This window comes from Rhineura floridana, chromosome 11 (genome assembly GCF_030035675.1).
Source record: "Rhineura floridana isolate rRhiFlo1 chromosome 11, rRhiFlo1.hap2, whole genome shotgun sequence".
NCBI lineage: Eukaryota > Metazoa > Chordata > Lepidosauria > Squamata > Rhineuridae > Rhineura > Rhineura floridana.
In genome coordinates, this window is record NC_084490.1 from 42,996,300 (window position 1) to 43,017,509 (window position 21,210).

The following is a 21,210-nucleotide window of genomic DNA, read 5'->3' on the forward strand; positions in this document are numbered from 1 at the left end:
GCGGATAAGAGAAAAGTAACTCATTTGAAATGTGGTGTTGGAGGAGCGCTGTGCAGATACCGTGGACTGCGAAAAAGACAAATAATTGCTGTTAGAACAAAATAAACCAGAACTGTCACTAGAAGTTAAAATGATGAAACTGAGGTTATCATACTCTGGACACATCATGAGAAGACATGATTCACTAGAAAAGACAATAATGCTGGGAAAAACAGAAAGGAGTAGAAAAAGAGGAAGGCCAAACAAGAGATGGATTGATTCCATAAAGGAAGCCACAGACCTGAAGTTACAAGATCTGAACAGGGTGGTCCATGACAGATGCTATTGCAGGTCGCTGATTCATAGGGTCGCCATAAGTTGTAATCGATTTGAAGGCACATAACAACGACACTACTTACAGGCTGCCTTTGAGTTCTGACATCTCCCTTTTTTATTTGACGCATCAGGCAAGAAACATAAGAAGCTGCCTTATACTGAATCAGACCATTGATCAATCTAGCTCAGTACTGTCTGCACTGACTGGCAGCAGCTCTCCATGGTTTCAGGCAGGGAATCTCTCCCAGCTCAACCTGGAGATGGTGGGGATTGAAATTGGGACTTACCTCATACAAAGCAGATGCTCTACCACTGAGCTATAGCCTTTCCCCAAAGAATTTGGGGATGAAGATGATTTGGCACCTGTTATGATGATCCTCCTGTTGGACACATGGCACTACCAGTTGAAGAGATGAGTACACCATTCATATGCACAAGGGAGGACATGTCATGCCCCATAGCAGGTTCTTTGTTTTGGGAGAAATTACTTCTAGCACTGGATCTGGATAAACCACCTGTTGCAGTTCAGCCTCTGAAACTAAGCAGATTTGGACCTGACCAGCAAGTGGATGAGAGACAAGAGACCACCCAGGTGCTGGAAGCGCTTCAGAGATTATGCCAAGCACTTTGGATGAAGAAGACAGATGCAAAGCATAAAATCGCAATTGTGCTATTGTATGAAACTGCAAAGGAGCTGCCCTTAGAAGTGACCCACCTCTAGCCAGTCACATGCCAGTCCTGGGAAATCTTACACTGGCTCATCAGTTAGCGTAAATGTGCTTGAACATATTATATTAGTCAATGCAAGCAAAGGGGTCCAGGTCATTTATCCCTAAAAGCAAACATCTGTGTCTGAACTGGGCTGTCTGGAACAGATGTATGCACATTAACTATGTTTACCTAAATCTGCTCCATTTGTTTATTTTGATTGCAAAGTAAACTTGGAGGGGCTACAGAACTTAGAAGCATTTTTGGGTTGTCAGTTTTGTACAACGAGGGGAGGGGAGGGATGCGAAATTTTAAGCCGTTTGGAGAGTCACAGATGTGGCTAGAAAAGGCCAGACTGAGACCAGTCCAGGCTGAAAATAATCTACCTCCTCCTACACCCGATCACTGGAATACATCCAAGATGCAATGAACACATAGGTATGCATATTTATTCACATCTGAACAGTACACAGTTACAGTTGTCCACACAGCCACTACAAAATCATCTAAAATCACACAGGTGCATTCACTTTCTCCCCCACCCCCATCATCCCCCTGGAGTCATCCATCCATGCAAACTGAAAAGCAAGGGGAATGGGCCTTCGGACAATCACAGTGAAACCTACTGACCAATCCAATGCTTCTATTACAGAAATATTTATTAGCAGTAACAATGTTCTAATAAACTGTTGTTTGCATTACTGGCAAACCATGGGACAGGGTAATAACAGCTTTAAAAAAATTAAAATCCCATGCGTTGCAATAAAGAAATGAAAAATATAAAAGGCAGCAATTTTTTTAAAGGTAGTAACTTTGGCTATTTTTCTTTTAAAATAATTCTTTCTTCCTTTCTTGCTTTCTTCTTCACTATGAAATTCTTCATCAAATTTAGAAATATGCCAACAAAGTTTTATGGGGAAATGTAACTTTCCAATGTGTTTCTGTCTTTCTTTCATCGAAATATCTTTTAAGACTAAGCATGGCTTTGATATAGAAGTGCACTCTGTCTGTCCTTGTTAAATCAATGTATTCAATATAATTGGCCATTCTGCAACCACGTTTTGTAGATTCCACCACGACCCCCCCATCTCCTCCTGTCTCTCCTCTTCTCTCCATGGGTGGTTCTTAGCTTCAGAATTTGCCACCTGTTGACTTCTAGGATGGAAAAAAACATTTGGTTTTGTACTCCAGCACTGATTGATCTACCCTGGCTGTAGGAATAAATACTGTCTACAGAAATACCCAGCTATGGTACACCAAATTGATATTCTGCAAAGTCTTTATTATTAATGAATACTTTTCATTCAGTCCGGTGTTTTTTTGCATCTACCATGGAACAGCTGCCTCTTTGCCTGGCCTCCTTGTATTGTCATGCAACGACTCGTGACATGTCATCATGCTGCTGTCTGTTGCCCTGGCCACACCAGCCAATGATGTGAGGCAAAGGCAGGGAAACATGCAGGATGATGACATTACCACAAGGCACCATAGTTCGGTGGTAAGGCATCTGCTTGGCTATTATGAGAACAGAATGCTGGACAAAATGGGCCTTTGGGCTGATCCAGCAGCCAGGCTCTGCTTATGTTTTTGTGTTGTCCATGACATCTCAAGGATCAGGCAGCAAGTGATGGAAAACACACCCTGTGCTTGAGAGATGCCACTAACCAGAGCAGGGACAGTCCTGGCCAAACGAACAAAGAATGTGGCATGATTTAAGGTGACTTCCTATGTCCTATCAAATGACGTGGTGCCCTATAACAGGTGTTACAAGGAAGAGACATGGAACAATGGCAGCTTACTGCCACTTTATAATGCCTAGTTTGGCCCTGAGGGACATGTTGAAATTGAGTACACAGAAAGTGGGTTTTATTTTGTTTTTGAACTCTTTCAGTTAAGAACATAAGAAGAGCCTGCTGGATCAGACCAGTGGCCCATCTAGTGGCCCAGCATTCTGTTCTCACAGTGGCCAGTCAGATGCCCATGGGAAGCCCGCAAGAAGGCCCTGAGCACAAGAGCACTTTCCCCTCCTGTGGTTTTCAGCAACTGTTATTCAGAAGCACTATGGAGGCAGAGCATAGGCATTGATAGCCTTATCCTCCATAAATTTGTCTAATCTTTTAAATTGGTGGCCATCACTGCCTCCTGTAGGAGCAAATTCCAGAGTTCAACTATGCACTGCGTGAAGAAGTATTTTCTTTTGTCTGTCCTGAATCTTCCAACATTCAGCTTCATTGAATGTGCATGAGTTCTAGTCTTATGAGGATGAAAAAACTTTTCTCTGTCCGCTTTTCCCACACCATGCATAATTTTATACACTTTTGTTATGTTGCCTCTGACTTGCCTTTTCTCTAAACCGAAAAGCCCCAAATGCTGCAGCCTTTTCTCATACGGGAGTTGCTCCATCCCCATGATCATTCTGACTGCCCTTTTATGAACCTTTTCTAACTCTACATTATTCATTTTGAGGTGAGGCGACCAGAACTCTATACAGTATCCCAAATGTAGCCTAGAATTACCCTGGAAAACAGGACACGATTCAAAATGTATTGGGGATTCTTTATAGGCAGAAAAATGGTGATGGCTGCTGGTCCCGATGGCTATCTCCAGGTTCAGAGCCAGTATGCCACTGAATACCAGCTGCTAAGGAGCAACAGCAGAAGAGAGCTGGTGCCTTCATGCCCTGCTTGTGGGTTTCCCAGAGGCATCTGGTAGCTCACTGCGGGAAATGGGAAGCTGGACTAGATGGGCTCCTGTTAAGATGTTGTATGCTATCTATTTTGGTATGCCACCATAGGTGTTTTACTATAGGCAGTGTCTTCATGATCACACCCTGTTCAGCAGGAGTGCAGGATTTTTAGCCCTCCAGATGTTGCTGAATGACAACTCCCATCATCCCTGGCCATTAGTCATGCCTGCTTGGGCTGATGGGATTTGTAGTTCAGCAACATCGGGAGGGTCCTCCCTCCTGCTGTATGTAATGCAAGGCTCTCAGACCAAATTCCTCCTCATTGCACTACCTGGGGAAAGGTATGCTGAGTCATAGAAAAGTGGCTCCCACCTTTAAAACCTCCAGCCAATGTGTATCTCGGCTGAACTTCTGGCTAGACCTGGATATACTTCTTTGGCACTTTTGGCTCACTTGATGATGTACAAGATAAGAAATAATGGGCTTCTCAGCATGATTTAGGGAACCCAGTGGCTCTGCTCATCTCTGCCTAACAACAAAGAAGTCCTGTACAGTTATGTAGAGGGAGTTTTGCTTCCATTACCATTATTAAGGACCGTGCTAAAGTGATGGAATGCTGCAGTATATTACTGAGGTAAGAGGATGGTAGTATCTTCATCATGACATGTCTTTAAGGATAGGGTGGCCTGAGCATGTGGCTGGATCTGTTTCAGAATGTTCAGTTTCATGAGTTCACATCCAATAAAATATCCACTTGCATCTGTCACAGGTTACGACAGCGGGTAGCCTCTGTCAACAACAACAAAAAGTTGTTCAGTAACTTGCTACTGGTTAAACTTCAGGCTTCTCCAGATGTCCTGTTTAATTCAGTATTCATCCAGATTTGCTTGCTCAGAACTTGTGCAGAGGCTCAGTGATGTTGGCTCTTTATTGGGCATTTGTTCTGATTTATTTGCTGGCACGTACTGTTCTTCTGGCAGTTCCATGCTCGTATGTTACCACATGTGTTAATCAGGGGGACTAGCTGTGTCCACTGGGAATGCTACCAAAGTTTGCTATTAACAGAGCCTATGCTGGAACATACTGTTCTTCTAGCTGGGGTGGAATGGGTCCCAAAATGAAACCAGGACTTACGAGAATCTCTTGGCTAGTCCACAGCTTCTGTTAATTTCTGATCAGTCCCTGAGACAATTCTAGGCTTCTGTGCACATTAAGGTCTCACTGCGTTGCACAGGCAATCTTACTGGCAACACGGGGTATCAGGGATTCTTCAGATGCTCATTGAGGCCTAATGTGGCTCTGAGGCATCCTCTGAGCCTCTATACCCATCTGCAGAGATGCCATGCAACTGCTGACTTCATCCAGATCACGGCAAGTTGGAGGCCTTTTGTGCATGTACATTGAGATCTTGCAACTGGACTGGAATGCCATTTTTTTGCATTCTAGAATGTAGACCAGAAGGTACAGAGGAATCTGGAGGTGGGGGATGTTTCTACTGAAGCTTTCTGGGATTGGAAACCAATGCTTCTGCCCATTGGTATTTTAAAGGGTTTAACATCAAAGCTGTTTTACACCTGTTTGGTTTGAATATATGAAGAGGAGGCTGGTCTATTAGGGCACTGTCCCACCAGCCTCTGTCTGCCCTCAGCCAGCCACCAACTGCCTACACTGGCTGTCAGCTTCCTCCTCCTCAGCTTCAGTGTGGCCCCTGCAGAACTCAGCAGGGAAGAGAATGGGGATAAACTAGAATTTGTTGGCTTTGTTTGTCATTGGTTCTGCCTCTACCTACTGTTGGACTTCCTGCCTTCCACCCCACCAATCTCAACGAGCACCAGCCACCACTGAATATGTGCTGCTATTCTCTCACTAATAGTGGTTGAATACTCTCCAATGTACTATTGTTATATTCACTGATAACAGCTACTACAGAGTTGCGTGCACACTCTGGCAAGGAGTTACAGCTACCAGCATTGTGCTGCCTGTGTTAAACCTATGGTCAAAGTTGGCCACAAATAGGAAGCCCAAGAGGCTGTGTTTTGTGTTGTGTGCAGAAACAGACCCAATGGAAACGGGGGAGACTCTACACGCTGTTGTTTGGAGTGATCTGAATTTCTCTGGCACTTCTATCTTGCCTTCTTTCTACAAGCACGAAGATATGGTGATATTCCCACAAAAAAGGGGCAACTTGGCTGAGATGTGCCTCAAGGGACAGAGCTGCTCAACAGTCATGCCCGTTCGAAAGAAGCTCGAACATTTTGCATGATCATTGTTCTTCTTTTGGGTAGTCACTGCAAAACAGAGCACATTTCTCCACCAAAGGAAGAGGAAAGGGTGTCCTGGGTGGTGGTGGTTAAATGGCCACCAAACTGTATACCCAAAAGACCTTCTGACCAAGGCTATAATGAGGATGAGCTCAATGGTAGAGCAGTGGCCCTGCATGTAGAAGATCCCAGGTTCAATTCCCTATGATTACATCCAAAAAATAATCCCAGGTAGCAGAGCTGGAAAGAGCTCTGTCTGAATCGTTGGGGGGGGGCTGCTGCCTGTCAGAGTAAACAATATTGCAATAGATGGACCAATGGTTTGTCGCAGAATGAGGGAGTTTCATGTTTTCTTGGGTAGTCCGTTCTAAGCAACTCAGGATTCCATTTCACACTTGGCTGCCACTTCTTCTGGCTTCTTCTTCTACCACCTCACACTTTGAGATTCTGGTCATTTGGTAGAAACTAGCATCTTGTAAATGGGAGGGTTAATCTCAGTTGTCTGACGATTTTTAAAAAATGAAAAAAAATCCCTTTTCCTCACTATGTTTTTGGGCATCACTCCTTGAATTGCCACCCAATTTTGCCTAAAGCAGATTTTCAAGGCAAATTGGGAAGTTCCTGTTCAGGCAAAGCATCCAAGCAATTTCTGAGAGGAGTAAATGCATTTTAATTGGAGTAGCAACTTTTCTCAGAGGGCTGCCAGGCATATACCCTAAATCACACCCAAGTCATCTTGGCAGCTGAGGCTGGCAAATAGCTTTCATCTGGATTGGCTTCCATCACTTCCTAAAGCTGCAGTGTGTGTGCGCGTGCGTGCGTGCAAGCATGCTTGTGGTAGGATCTCTTATCTGCATAGTTCCAGTTCAGAGAGACAAACAGGAGCAGTGAAATGATCTCCTTTAAGTAAATTGTTCATAATGCTACAAACTTTCCAACACCTCAAGTTCTTCATCAGGCCTATACAGGTCTTGTAATATATATCAAGGAGGCCCCAAGGACTTCTGATTGTTTCTCTTAGCTTATGGAGACCTCTCCCCTTGTGTTACTTTTCGGACCCCTCTAATATTTATGAAAATGGGGGGTAGAACAGTAATCCTTAAAGGTTTAGCAGCCAACCCAAATCAAGCTCTGAGGATTGCTCGTAAGTCTTTAGTGTAGAACCACGAGCACCCCTCTCTCCACCTTATGTCTTAAGGCCACCCAGGGGGTTACTTTGCTCACCCCCTTTTTAATGCAACAGAGGTAATGGCTTTAATAACCCACAGTGATTGGTTCACTAGTCTGAGAAAGAATGCAGAGCATAGCTTTTTATCCTGTCTCACCAACACAACATCTGGGATAGCACAGGAGGTGGCATCTGGCCTGGTTTCTGGATCACAGTGGTTAATAATTCACACTCATCCATGAATGCTATTTGCGCTGTTGCTTTGTTTGCTTTGGCCAGCTCTACTCTCCACTAAGTATGGCTTATAACCTCTTTTAAACTAGTGCTGTCCAGTTTAGGACTCAGCTAGCTTTGATCAAACCCAGGAAGAGAGTGACAGAACTAGGTTCAATACGGCTTTACTGAGCTGCAAGGAATGCATCTTGAGCAAGGGAGAGAGACCAGGGACCCAAGGCAGGCTTGACGTTAGTGCATGGATGGAAATGTGGATGGGTTTCCCTTTAGGCTCCATCCATCTACTTCATGATTTGATCTTCACAGTGTCAGTTTTGACAAGCCCGAAATTGCATCCTTCCTCTCCTCCCCGAGATCCTCTCTCAGAATAAAGTCCTCATAGTGTCCTCTTCAGATCATGTATATCCTCTTGCTCCAGAGACCCCAATAGTCAGCCTCCATCTGCCTTCTCCAAGTCCATCAGCCACGCAACACATTCAACCGGGCTGCCTTTTTATTTCTTGGCTTGGGAGAACATGGCACCTAATAGGGAAGAGTCCATGGCTGAAGGTCAATGAGTGCATGTGCGGAAAGAGAATTCACATGGGATGCAGGGGGCATGAGATGGGCATTTAAAATTCAGAGGCACCTGAAAGAGAGAGGCCACCCAGCAGCACTGACTGGACACGAGTTCTGCCGAACCAGCAAAATGCTGTCAATCCAGGATATATTCAAAAACCCAAACACGCACACACAAATGGCATTTGTTCCAGTTACCTTCCTCCACATCTGTTTAGCATCTGACTGTCTGCTATTGGCAAGAGGTATTGAGTGGAAATACTAGGAGGAGGAAGAAGAAGAAGGGTGGAGGGAAAACCACAACCAAGTCAGGGCATACAGGATTGCTCTGACGCTCCCCAGAAACTATGGTGGTAATGGGGAGAACAGACTCCATTTCCCCTTCATGTGTTTTCTCCCAAGGGGCATCAGTGAGGAAAATGCGGGGTGGGGAATGGCAGAGGGACTAACCCACAGCACCTCTACCCTGTCTCTCTTGCTTCAGACGGGTGAGCTGGCAGTGGATTCACTGTAGAGGCTTTCCACAATGTCCCCCCTCTGGATTTTACGCAAGGCGGAATAAAGGGCATCCATGGTGGCGCTGTCTTTGCTGGACCAGTCGGAGAGCAGTGCACGGACAGGGTATTCCTCTTGCGTGAAGGAGTCTATGTGGTCCTCCTTGTAGCCCAGCTCCCCGGCCAAGTGGCGCCATGTCTCCTCAGTGGAACCGTTCAGCAGCTTTTCAACCTCCTCCTGCTTGTTGGCTGGCAGGCTGGTGTAAAGGTTCCCGTCTCCTTTAAGGCCTGTATTGAGGAAACAGGTGGGGGAGGGGGTGGGGGGAAGTACAAAAGGGTTATAAAGGGATGAAATCAACTTTCAGTCCAGGGAATGGTATAGTTTAGCCCCACCTCAGAAACCAAGCAGGCCTGGGCCTGACCACAAGGAAGCGGGCCTGCCCTAGCCAGAGGCAAGTGGGCTTGGACTGGACTATCAGCACCTACATAGGAAGCTGCCTTGTACCAAGTCAAGCCATTGGTCCATCTAGCTCAGTATGGTCTGCATTGACTGGCAGTAGCTGTCGGGATTTCAAACTGGAGACATTCCCAGTCCTGGAGATGCCAGGGAGCGAATTTGGGACCTTCTGCATGCAAAGCAGATAATCTAACACCGAGCTATGGTCTACAGTCCTCAGACATCTGCTCAGGGCCCACGTGATGCCTTGTCTGGGCTGAGATGACTCATCTGTCCATCCCCCACCCCCAGCTTGGTTTTACACTCAGGTTTAGCAGTTGGCATGGGCAGGATGCTCTCAATCCCCTCCCTCAATCCCTGGTGTCTTAAGGTATGGCTGGGAAAGTCTCCATGCCTGAAGTCCTGGAGATCCACTGTCAGTCAGTGTAGACAGTACTGAGGTAGGCAAACCAATGGTCTGGCTCCGTTTCAGGCAGAGTCCTACGTTCTTGTTCCCTCCTTGAGTGACCCACCGTCTCTTCTTCACTGCTACTGTTCCCCATTCACTTGCCTCTCCCTCAGCCTATTCACACCATCTCCCAGAAAGAAAGAAGGAGAGAGACGGAGGGAAGACAAGGCGGTGAAAAAGTTCCTGCTCTTTTTCCCAGCTCCTCTCGCTGCTTGCTCATCTGGAGAGGGCAGGAGAGGTAGTAATAGTTTGAAGGTGAAGCAGAAGGGCTGGGAAGCTCATGGGACCAGCAGTGTCCCCCTCGGGGGATGGGTCTCATAAGGTGCCCGACAGTGCCAACAGATGGCGCTGGCCCCAGCAAAGTGTCTTGTGGCAGTGGTGGGGGTGAAATATGGAGTGGGGATTATGATAGAAAGTGGGTCGTAGTTGGTGGTGGCAACATACAATGGCAGGCAACACACGTTGAATAAAAGTGCCTAAGCCAAAAAAGGAAAATCAATATTAACCCAGGAGTATATGCACACTTTATAGTCCCAGGAAAAAGATTACAGCTGAAATGCATCCAGCACTATAAACAGATCATTTCAAATTACTGAATTATAATTCATATGCAACATACTCTATTTATAATGAAGTGACTATGGCATAGATACAGGTTTAGTACTCTTGCTTATTTAAAAAATGTTTTAGTGGACATTATAAATTTGTAAAAGAATTATGGCACAATTTCATCTCAGCTCTTTTTGATATTTGAATAAAAGTCGTCGTCCCCCCAGCCACTCAAACATTGTTCTAACGACTACAAATATTTGCGTAACGTTAGAACCGGCCCTGCTGCTATCTATGCAGAAATCCATCCATCTGGAGTGAAAAATAATCTTGATTTCAAGAGGAAGAAGTTAGAGGGATACGCCTTTGTTGTTTGGGGATTAGAATTTCTATTTGTTTTGCAAACATCTAAATTTACAGAACCTATAATTTCAATTCCAGAACCCAAATACTTTGATTTCAAAAACATACACCCTAATATGAGTATGTTGGGACTCTGTGGAATACACACACACGTCTGTCTGTCTCTGTGTGTATAGATAGGTAGGTAAGTAGACATTCGGTCTGTGAATATTTATGGTGTATTTTGCTGTCCGCATATATAAGGGTTGTCTCCAACTAAGTCTTATTGAGAGTAGACCCACTGAAATTAATGTATCCAAGTTAGTCATGTCCATCAATTTCAATGGGTCTACTCTGAGTAGGACTAACACATGATACAACCTTAAGTTCTAGGTCCAAAACTGGATTCCCAAGGCCAGCCTCAAGTAGCCCTGTCCTATAATGCTCCCCAAGTGTGGAAATAAAAAAGTAATTCCCCAAAATTTAGATTGGCCTCTATGGAGTCTCTGGGATGTTGGGACAAAAGGGTTGGCCTCCTCCCCTTTTATTGTTGCCCCTTGTGTCTTGTTTGGTTCACCAGCTTGTATCATTTTACACTGCTTTATAGGTAAGACAGCCTGAACATGCTTGGCTCTCTGCTTGGGGTAAACTGTGGGGCTGGATTTCAGGGGAAGGGATCTACTGGATGGATGCTTCTTGTAACAGGAAGTTCGACTAAACCCAGTGCTACATTTTGGTGGCAACTGCTTCCCCTTCTTCCTGAGCCTTGCTAGCCTCCCTTTGCTTTTGTCCCTATTCAGCTTCAGCAGACCCTTGCCTTGCATTGATGCTGTCTGGGTCTGCGGCTGTTGATCATGGAGGCTTTGGCTGTCGACTGAGATGCCGCTGTCACTGTGAAGTTTCTCTCCTTCCGGCGAAGGCGTCTGGTTGACGGGGCGGTTGTTGGCTCCTTGCTTATTCTGCTTGCAGCTGTTCCACCTAGAGGTGAAAAGCATTTAACAGCTGAGCCTCAGATGCTCACGCCTCCTTTCCCAGCTCAAGGTACACCACAAACTTGGCATGACTGCCGATGGTAGATTCCTTCCTCCAGATCACAATGCTTTGGGTGTGGCGAGCCCAATCTTCTCAGGGCTTGCCCAGACAGATCTCATGGCAGGGACCATTTCACTAGTCCAGGCATGAGGATGTATTCATCTACACCGGCTCCTTGATCATCAATGCAGCTCATCGACAACAGAGATTGTGCAAGTCCAGAAGGCTGGCTACTTGTCCTTGTCTGGAAGGAAAAGCACTTGCATTTATCTCCCTAGGGCACTTGCAGGCCAAGAGCCGAACACTATTGTGCTGAACCAAGAGACCAAGAAGTCGCCCTCTGAGCATGGGTTTCAGATGACAAGCAGATCAGCAGTCTGTTGCAACCCCCAAAATGGTTAAAGCCATTTCAGGCCTACCTACAAATCTGAAAGTTAGCACTGATGTACTCCAGCTCTAGATACTGATGGACCTAAGAATGAGGGAGAAATTCAATTTAGTTTGCATGTAAAGGTGAACCTACCTAATTTGCACTTCCCGAAACAATATGCAAACTGACTCACGGCCATCCTGCGAAATTCACCCTTCTCCAAATTTTGGGATGCAGTACTCCAACCAAATAATGTGCACACAAATGCATATGTTAGAGGAAAGTGTGCATAATTGCACATATTGCTGAAAAAAACATCCAAAACATGCATTATGTGGAGAAATTGCTTGCAAAAACATGCACAGTAGGCAAAATTGCATAGAAAAATGCTAAAATGCTGATGAATTTTCACAAGATCTACCTACCTGTCTGTCTGCCTGTCTTGAACTTATGCAGAAATATGGAGAACTGTATTTGAAATTGGAAAAAATGAGAATCTGAGAGAAACCGAAACTGACAGATTGTCCCATCCCTAGGTGGGCCCTTTGGCAAGATATTCTCAGTTGGTCCCCCTTCCCTGAGTGGTCCACTTTCTTGCCACTTTCCATTTGCTTGTCCTCTCCCTCTGGGCCCAGTCTGTGTCGCTGCCTAGAAGGAGAGGGCAAGGCAAGGTAGCTCAGTGGTGGAGCATCTACCTTGCATGCAGCAGGTCTCAGGTTAAATCCCCTGCATCTCCAGGTAGGGCTGAGAGAGACTCCTGCCTGAAACCCGGAGAATCTCTGCCAGCCAGTGTAGACAATACTGAGCTTGATGGATCAATGGTCTCACTTGGCATAAGGCAGCTTCTTGTGTCCTTATGTTTCTGCTTCTTCCCCATGCTGTCCCAGCTGCATGCTTGGAGAGGACAGTGAACAGGCAACAACATCAGTAGGAGAAGAAGGGCCAATGCACACTGGAGGAAAGTAGACCCCCTGCTGAAGTATGGCTCTTGGGCACTGCCCAAGGATGCCATTTCCTGATGGTGGTCCTGTAGCTCAATGCACTGATTGTTTAAGTTGGGTTGCAAATTGGACATGGAGAGGGAGGCTAGGGCTAGCCTGTTCTTGTGCCATTAAAGAACAGCTTGAACTGCAGACATCTCATGGGGAAGTTTTTCATGCCGTGGAGAAAAACAATCACCTGCCATTTCTTTTCGATCTGACCATTGTCCAACGCAAGTCAAGCTGCACGTGGAATGTTCTACTATGAAAGACTTATCACTTCTACCCACACTTGAATCAGGCTTAGGTTTGGAGGATTAAGGCAGAGACACTTCCTGTAGCAGCAAGGAATATGCATCTGTGCTTTCAGAAAGAGGACTTTATTTATCAGACAAGCTCACTAGGATCTGTCAATGTCAGTTTCTAATTTTCTCCCAATCTTAAATTCAGTTCTCCACATTAGGGCAGCGCACAGCCCTCGTCATCCACCCCGTGACCTCGATCTGTGGGCCCCAAGGAGGGCCAAGGCCCTGTCTTGAAGATGGGACCACCCACCCTACCCTGGAACCGTCCCTGAAGTTATTCAGGGATGGGTGTAAGGGTTTTTTTGAATTAAAAAATATGGTTGTGAAGGGGGGGGAAGGAGATGCTATGTCTCCTTCCCCCCCCCCCGAGAACAGGCGGATGCAAACAGCACAAGAACCACTTTGTGTCTGACGCAGGGCGCATTTTACTGTGGAACATGGCCCCTGGACCAATGAGAGATTCCTCCTCCCATCCATGCTTGCTCTTGCAGGATCACTAGTGAGCTTGGGCAATCCCGCGAGAACCTGAGCAGGGTGTAGTTAAGGCCAGGCCTTAGCCTGCCCAGCACTGGCCTCTTCCTTCACGCACTGGCTTCGAAGGGAGAACGTTGTTGGAGTGGACTCTCAAAGCCACATAAGAGGCCGGTACCTCTGGCAGCTGTTCCACAGCCTCCTCCCTCCAGAGGCTGGCGCCTAGCGCTGGATTTTGTCACTCACCTCCACCCCCATGCCCCGCTCCCTGATAGCCCTGGATCACTCTGGGATTCTGTACTTGACCCATATCTGAAGCTGGCTGAGGGCCAAAAGCCTCCAAACAGTCCTGATTTGTCTCAGGGCAAATACAGCCCTATTCCACATTTCCACATCAATCAGCATTTAAAAAAAAGACCTCACAAAAATTCATCAACATTTTAGTGTGACTTTTTTCTAACAAACATTTTTGCAAAACAAGTTCCTCTAATATGATGCATTTTTGTGTGTTCTTTTTGCTAATACATGCATTTTTTGTGCACACTTTATCCTAGTATATGGATTTTTGTACACATTGCTTAGTTGGAGACCTGCACTGCAAAATTCAGAGGAGTGCAACTTTTGAAGGACGGCTGTGTTTCAGTTCACCTACTGTTTTTGAAAGATTTTTTTTAAAAGGTAGCTTCACCTTTAAAAACAAACTGAATTGAATTTCTCCTCCATCATTATCACGGTACCTTACAGATTAACTGAAACACAGATCCTAGTCTGCGTGGAAGAGGTTATAACCTGAATTTCAGATGTAGGAGAGACATTTAAGAGAGGGGAGAAAGAATTAGGATATGTCATGGTAAGTTAATGGGTTCTCCAGTGAGAACTTTCTGCTTGAATTTGGAAGAGGGTGTAATTCTCCCCTCACAAAAAACAAAAACAAAACGGGAGCCAAAAAAATCTTCAAAATATTTGGAATGGAGTGCTACCATTTGTGGTGGCAGAAACCCTTTCTTTTCTTTTCTTTGGATAGTTGTGGCTAGTAGCCATCTTTGTTCTACCTCCACTGTTGGAGGCAGTACGCCTCTCTGTTTCAGTTGCTGGGAATCACAAGTGAGGATAGTGCTCTTATGCTTGGGTCCTGCTTGCAAGCTTCCTATAGGCATCTGGTTGGCAACTGTGAGAACTGGATGTTGGACTAGATGAGCCTCACTCATACGGTGGATTACGTTCCGGACCCCTGCTGTAAAGCGAAAACCATTGTAAAGCGGAACACATTGAATAGAATGGCGAGCGATGCCCGAAAACCGCCGTAAAAGTGGAACAAGTGCCATATGAGTGGGGCTTTAGTCTAATTGCATCTAATTGAGACCGCCGCATTAGCGAATTGCTGTAAAGCGAAGCACCGTAAAGCGGGGCCCTACTGTACAGCATTTTACAACAATGTTCACAGTTTTAAGCTAGGCCAGGAGATGACAGTAGTTGGCAGACAGCTGATCTGTCTGTTCTATGAGCCCAAACTATAGAGCAGGAATACATACAGAGGGTTCATGCTTATAGTTTACCTCAGGTTCAAGACATGTTTCTTTGCACCATATCTCTTCGGCTATACACACCCTGGCTGCCTCCACAATACTAACATAAGAAGAGCCTAGCTGGATCACACCACAGGCCCATCTGGTCCAGCATCCTGTTCTCACCCTGGCCAACCAGATGCCCATAGGAAGCCTGCATGCAGGACTCCAGTGCAACAACACTCTCCGCACATGTGTTTCCCCAGCAACTGGTATCTGGAGATATGCTGCATCTGATACTCAAGGTAATATAGCCATCACAACAAGTAGCCTTATCCCCCATCAATGTATCTAATCTCCTTTTGAAGCTGTCCAAGCTGGTGGCCAGCACTACATATTCTGGTAGCACTTAACTATACACAGTGGGCATTTGCTGTGGAATAGCCAGGTTTTGTTCACTCACTTTTTATGGAGCATTTGAATGACACTGTGAACAAAACTTCCTGCTCCATGTTTTCCTGATCAGCTTCTGCAGAGCTCAGAAGATCCAACTTTTTTTTACACAATGGAACAGCTGTGCAGTTTCCCCAGAAGTAGGTGATACATTGTACAGTTGTTCAGTACATAGCTTGTCTAATTATGGCCTGTGTAGACTGTTCTAGACCTTCTCTATGATCTCTTTCGCACTTTCTCCCCTCGTCTAGGAATCAGTTCTATCACTTTAACCCTTATCTTTCCAAATAGTATTGTCTTTACAGCTGTTTCTCTCTCCACCTCCCTGGTATGGGGGAATATCATGATCAGGAGTCTAATGAGAGGAGATGTAGTATTTAATCCTTTCCCTGAATACTATGGTCCAAATGCAGATCACCCCCCCTATACATATGTACCACATTTTGAGCTGGAGAAAGGGGAACTGCCCACCAGGCAACAGAATATTTTGAACTCCAGAGGCAGAGTTGCTGTTCCACTTACAACTTATAGCTGATCAGCACAGATTGGGTGTTGCTCCAATGTCCATGTCTGGAGGCACCCCCTGCGCATTCTAGCTCACGCTCTAATTTTGAAGGGCCTAATTTCTGGAAATGCAACAACATAGAAGAGAAATTCCAGGTCTGAGCATTAGCAACCGTCTCCAACTGACACCCACTGAAGTTTTGATGATAGTGGTATGTTGGCAAGCCCAGAGACTGCTTCCCCCATATGGCAGTTGTTGGGCTTTTCTTTTCTTTACAAAGATTCAAATAGAGAATGCCAAAAACCACACAAACAGCTTGAAGAGGAAGGAGAAAAGGTTTGTGTACTCTGCAGCTGCACATCAAGGATGCAGGAGCACCACCCTGCTTGCTCCAAAAGGGATTGAACCATTGTGAGCATTCCAAGAGAACACTCACAAAGGCTCAAGAGTTTTATGAACATTTTGAGCAAACACATAAGTGCCTGCTTCCACCGCCACTGCTGTTGCTGCCACCTCCTTCTCTTTGTCCTATGCTCTCTCCCAGTCAAAAAAACCCTTACTTTTGGGCATGAGAAAGGCAGAGGCGACTTAGGATCTAGTGAAGGATCTTTTCCTGCTGAGGACTGAACTGGGACTTGTGGTCCCCAGCAAGAAAGTGACAGTCTCTGCACACATTTCTGTTTGGGAAGATGGGAACTGCACACAAAGCATCTTTTTCTCACTGGGGATGCTGGGTTCACCACTACACACCAGTTCCCAACAGCTCCACCAGGACCAGAGAACACCCAAAGCTGCCTCTGCCTTCCCCTTGACCCAAAGTGAGGCTACGTACACACTAGCAAGACTGTTTTGTCTGGGTGCAGTTTGAAACGAATCTGTACCCAGCTGTACACATCTTTATTGTTTGATTGGAATACACCCAGCCCTACTGCTGATGGCAAAGCTTTTAGGACTGCCCACTGCAAAGTGTTTCCATTTGGATGCATCTCAGAATCACAACAGGTTGGCTGATCAAACAGTTTTGAACTCGGCGTGAAGCTGGCTTGAAGGGAAAATACATCCAATCTCAAAGAACTCAGATTTTGAGTAAAAAGGAGCCACGCTTCACTGACGCTCTGTGTTCACAACACAGATGGAGACACAATGAAACCAGTATAACTGCAAGTGGGTCCATAGCCTCACTTTCAAGGGAAGGATGGCTTTGGGGCCGAAGAAGGGTAAAGAGGAGATGGTGGAAGCAACTTGCAAGATTGAGGTAAGCCCAGGGCTGTGAGCAGAATTGGTCTTTGGGAGTGACCCTGACTGGATGCTGAGACCACCCCTCTTCTGCACGGAAGCTCTCCTCCTTTCTGAGTCTCAGGAACAGGCTTACCTCTTGAAAGCAATGTACGCCACCAACCCCACCACCACGGCTGCCAAAATGGAGCAGTACACGGGAATGAGGTTGTCTGCTGTGCCGCTTCGGACGACAGGCTGGGAGCTGCTCATGACCGTGGTTGTTGTAGCGGCCACGGTGCTACCAAAATCATCCAAGGTATCCAGATCATTTGTGAATGGAAAGGGGCTTTGGGGACTCTCCGGCTGAAAATCTGCAAAGACGAGGAAGCAAAGGGGCAAATGAGTAACTGACGTGATGCTAGGCTTCATTTCAGAATTATAGTTAACTTTGTGTGTGTTATTGGAAATGACTCCTTTGCATGTATGCCTATGTGCACAGCGGTGGTGGTGGTGACACCACAGACAGGAGAAAGTCCAGCCTTTGGCATATTAAAGACATGCGCAAATGTGCACACAGAGCTTTCTAGCTAGTGTGAGGATATCGTAATCTTTCGGATTATTTTCCCAAATTAGATCACTTCATGTCCCCTATGGGGAAGGGCTGTAACTCAGTGGTAGAGCATTTGCCTTGAATGCAGAAGGTTCCAGGTTCAATCCCCAGCATCTCCAGTCCACGCAGGGCTGGGAATTTCCCCTCCTGAAACCCTGGACAGCTGTTGCCAGTCAGTGTAGATGATACTGTGCCAGATGGACCAATGGTCTGACTTGGTATAAGGCAGCTTCCTATGTTCTTCATCAAGATGTTCAGTGCCAAAACTTGTGGGTTAAATTAAGATAAAGGGTTTTTCCCCCTCACTGGGATGCTATATGTGTTAATTAGCTTGATGCCAGTTTCCCTGCAAAATGACAGCTGTTAATGCAATTATCTCAGGAATTATCACCAAACTGCTACTGTAAAAGGTTAAAGGTGTGCCTATTTAACATATATCTAAGCTTTGATTATCACTGCCTGTAATTTTTGCATCTCAGTGCCATTCAGCTCCCACCTTACTATTTTCTCCTTTTTATATACCAGCCAATTACAATTTCACTTCAGGCCTCTGATAAAGTGGGTTTGAGTCCATGAAAGAGTATGCCATAATAAACATGTTAGTCCAGAATATGCCACAAGACTCTTTTACTGATTTTTTTCCTAGAAATCAGGTTGTGTTTGGGTGCTCACGTACCAACTTTCAGCTTTCTGGGTGATGTGTACGAGCAAAACAGTTTGGGCTTACACACCCTTGTTTTGAGGGAAAGATGAACAGATGTCTAATTCTAGAATTTCCTGGGAGACCAGGGTTCGAATCCCCACACAGCCATGAAGCTCACTGGGTGACCTTGGGCCAGTCACTGCCTCTCAGCCTCATGAAAACCCTATTCATAGGGTCGCCATAAGTCGGAATCAACTTGGAGGCAGTACATTTACATTTAAGACGTCTTGTACTATGTGTGTACCAAATGTTACTTTTCTACATCATTTGGAAGTACTTTATTTTTCTACCCCTGTGGACAAGTGACTGAAGTGGAAACATTTTTATGTTTATAATAATATTAAAAGGTCAGTGGTTCCCAAACTTCTTTTCCCCCGTAGACCACTTAAAAATTGCTGAGGGTCTTGGTGGACCACTTAAACTTTTCTCTGCCTCTTGCAGCAACTGCAATTTGCTAGGCTTGACACTGAAGGGTTTTTAATTGTATTTTATTGCTTCTTTTATTTCTTTTATTGTATTTTATTGTATTATAATTTGCATACCATCGAACTCACATGGCAATACAGTGAAATATTATTTAGCCAGCAGGGATATTTCGCATTCCGCAATGTTAAATTGAAAACACCCCCATGCCATTCTGATGCTTCCCATAAGCTCATTTCAAAACAAAACCTTACAAAACTTATAGTCCTGAAGTCAGAAAGCTTGCTTAACAACCCTCTATGTTTTCATGGCGATACACAAAACAGAGAAAATCAAGAGTTCAAATTGTAAAAAGAGAGCGGAAAAAAACAGATCCCTTTGGGACTTTTTCTGTCAGAGTTCTCATAATCCGTTGAAATTTATTAAAAATCACCCATGTTCACAGCGTATCTGTAATCCTATTACTGACCTTGCCCCACACTCTGACCTTCATCTTCTGCAGTTTAAAAGTTAAAAAAATACCTAGCTGATTTTTAATTAATTCAAGAAATTTAGCACTGAAGTCAATGATAAGCAAGGGCATGCTCAGTAAGAACCAGACTCACAGCTGCTGGGCTTGCCTAATCAGGTTTGCCTAATCAGGGGGCCACACCCACACCAGACTTTGATTTCACTTGAGACAGTCATGGCTTCCCCCAAAGAATCCTGAGAAGTGCAGCTTGTGAAAGGTGCTGAGAGGAGACTCCTGTTCCCCTGATAGAGCTCCAGTGGCACTGGCCAGAGTGGTTTAACACTCAGCCACTCTTCTGGAGATTGAAGCTCTATGAGGGGAACATGGCATCTCCTAGCAACTCTCAGCACCCTTCACTAACTACACTTCCCAGGATTCTTTGGGAGAAGCCATGACTGTGTAAAGTGGAATAAAGGTATGGTGTGGATGTGGCCAGGGACAACTTTGGTTTAAATTTGGGTGGGAGACTACATGTGCCTGCTGTAGAATAAAAAGGTGGGGGAAATGCTGAAAAAGGATGATACTGTTCACAAAGTTTTCCTTTTGGAAAGGAAAGGGGCTTTCCGTCTGCCCAGTGTCCATCCACCCAATCTCCTCCCCTTTCCCTCCCCTCCCTCTTCCTCCCTCCCTGCCCCTCCCCCAGGTCAGTTTCACCTATCCTAAGCATGATTGCACAGGAATAAATACCATTGAACTCAAGCATGCAAATAATCAAACCTGCACTCCCCTCCTACTCCCTCCTATCCCTTCCCTCTTGCCCCTTTCATCCCCCTTCCTTTGCCCCTCCCTCCCCCTTCTCTATCCCCTTCCAATCCCCTCCTTCCCCTTCCCCCTCCTCCTCCTCCTCCTCCCCCTCCCCTCTCCACTCCCTTCCGCCTCTCCCCTCCCCCTGGTCAATTTTACCTATCTTAAGCATGTTATGTTATGTTATGTTTTATTTCTAGGTCACCTTTCGGCCAAATAGGCCCCCAAGGCGGCTTACACACAAATAAAAATACAAATACAAAATACAAAAAAACCACACCAATACAATTTACAAAAAAAAAAAAATCAAATAACAAAGTCGTAACATCTCTAAAAAAACAGGAGCAGCAAACCAAAAGCATTCATCTTCCTGGTAAAGGGCAGTCCCCAGAAAAATGTCACTAAGAGCAGGGGTGGAGGGCAAGGCAGGTGGAAAAGCATGCCCCTTGATGGTCCCAGCACAGTATCATCCCTGCAGCAGCACATCTCAGTCTGCAGCTCCTCCCGACAAGGCCCAGGCAGAGGGGTGGGGCAAGGCGGGTGGAAATGCTTGCCCCTTGATGGTCCCAGCACAGTCTCATCCCTGCAGCAGGGATTAAGCATGATTGCACAGGAGTAAATCCCACTTAACACAATAAGCATGCAAATGATAAGACCTGCATTTCCCCTCCTTCCCCTCTCTTCTCCCTTCCTCCTTCCTCCCATCCCCTCTTCCTTCTTCCTCGTCAATAACATGCAAATGATAAACCTGCCCTCCCCTCCCTCCCATCACCTCCCTTTTGCTCCTTCCCTTCCAATCCCCCCTTCCAATCCCTCCTTCCAATCCCTCCTTTCCCCTCCTTCCACTCCCCTCTCCTCCCTCCCTCCCTCCCTCCCTCATGGTCAGTTCTACCTATCCTAAGCATGATTGCATGGCCATAAATCCCACTGAACTCACTAAGCATGCAAATTATCAAACCTGCCCTCTTCCTCCCCTACCCCTCCTGCCTGCTCCCATCCTCCTCCCCTCTGCCCTTTCTCCTCCCCTACCCCTGTCCTTTCTCCTCCTCCTCTCTCCATCCCCCCATGGTCAGTTTCACCTATCCTAAGAATTACAGGGGAATAAATCCCATTGAACTGAATAAGCATGCAAATGATCAATCCATTCTCAGCAAACTTGC

At 45.7% G+C, this 21,210-nt stretch overlaps 1 protein-coding gene across 5 annotated transcripts in view; it reads right to left on the reverse strand.

The window, feature by feature from the left end:
* Nucleotides 1–1,437: 1,437 nt before the first annotated feature.
* The window catches only part of NGFR (nerve growth factor receptor), a 92,704-nt gene continuing 72,931 nt past the window's right edge, over nt 1,438–21,210 (reverse strand). For 4 of the 5 annotated variants that reach the window (XM_061588785.1, XM_061588786.1, XM_061588784.1 and 1 more), the window contains 3 exons: nt 17,214–17,430; nt 11,038–11,198; nt 1,439–8,712 (listed from right to left, as the gene is read on the reverse strand). In XM_061588785.1, the coding sequence (XP_061444769.1) occupies nt 8,411–8,712; nt 11,038–11,198; nt 17,214–17,430 (680 nt within the window). In that variant the 3' untranslated portion in view covers nt 1,439–8,410. Of the gene's footprint in view, nt 8,713–11,037; nt 11,199–17,213; nt 17,431–21,210 lie in introns of all 5 variants that reach the window. The other variant, XM_061588788.1, reaches the window with a different exon arrangement.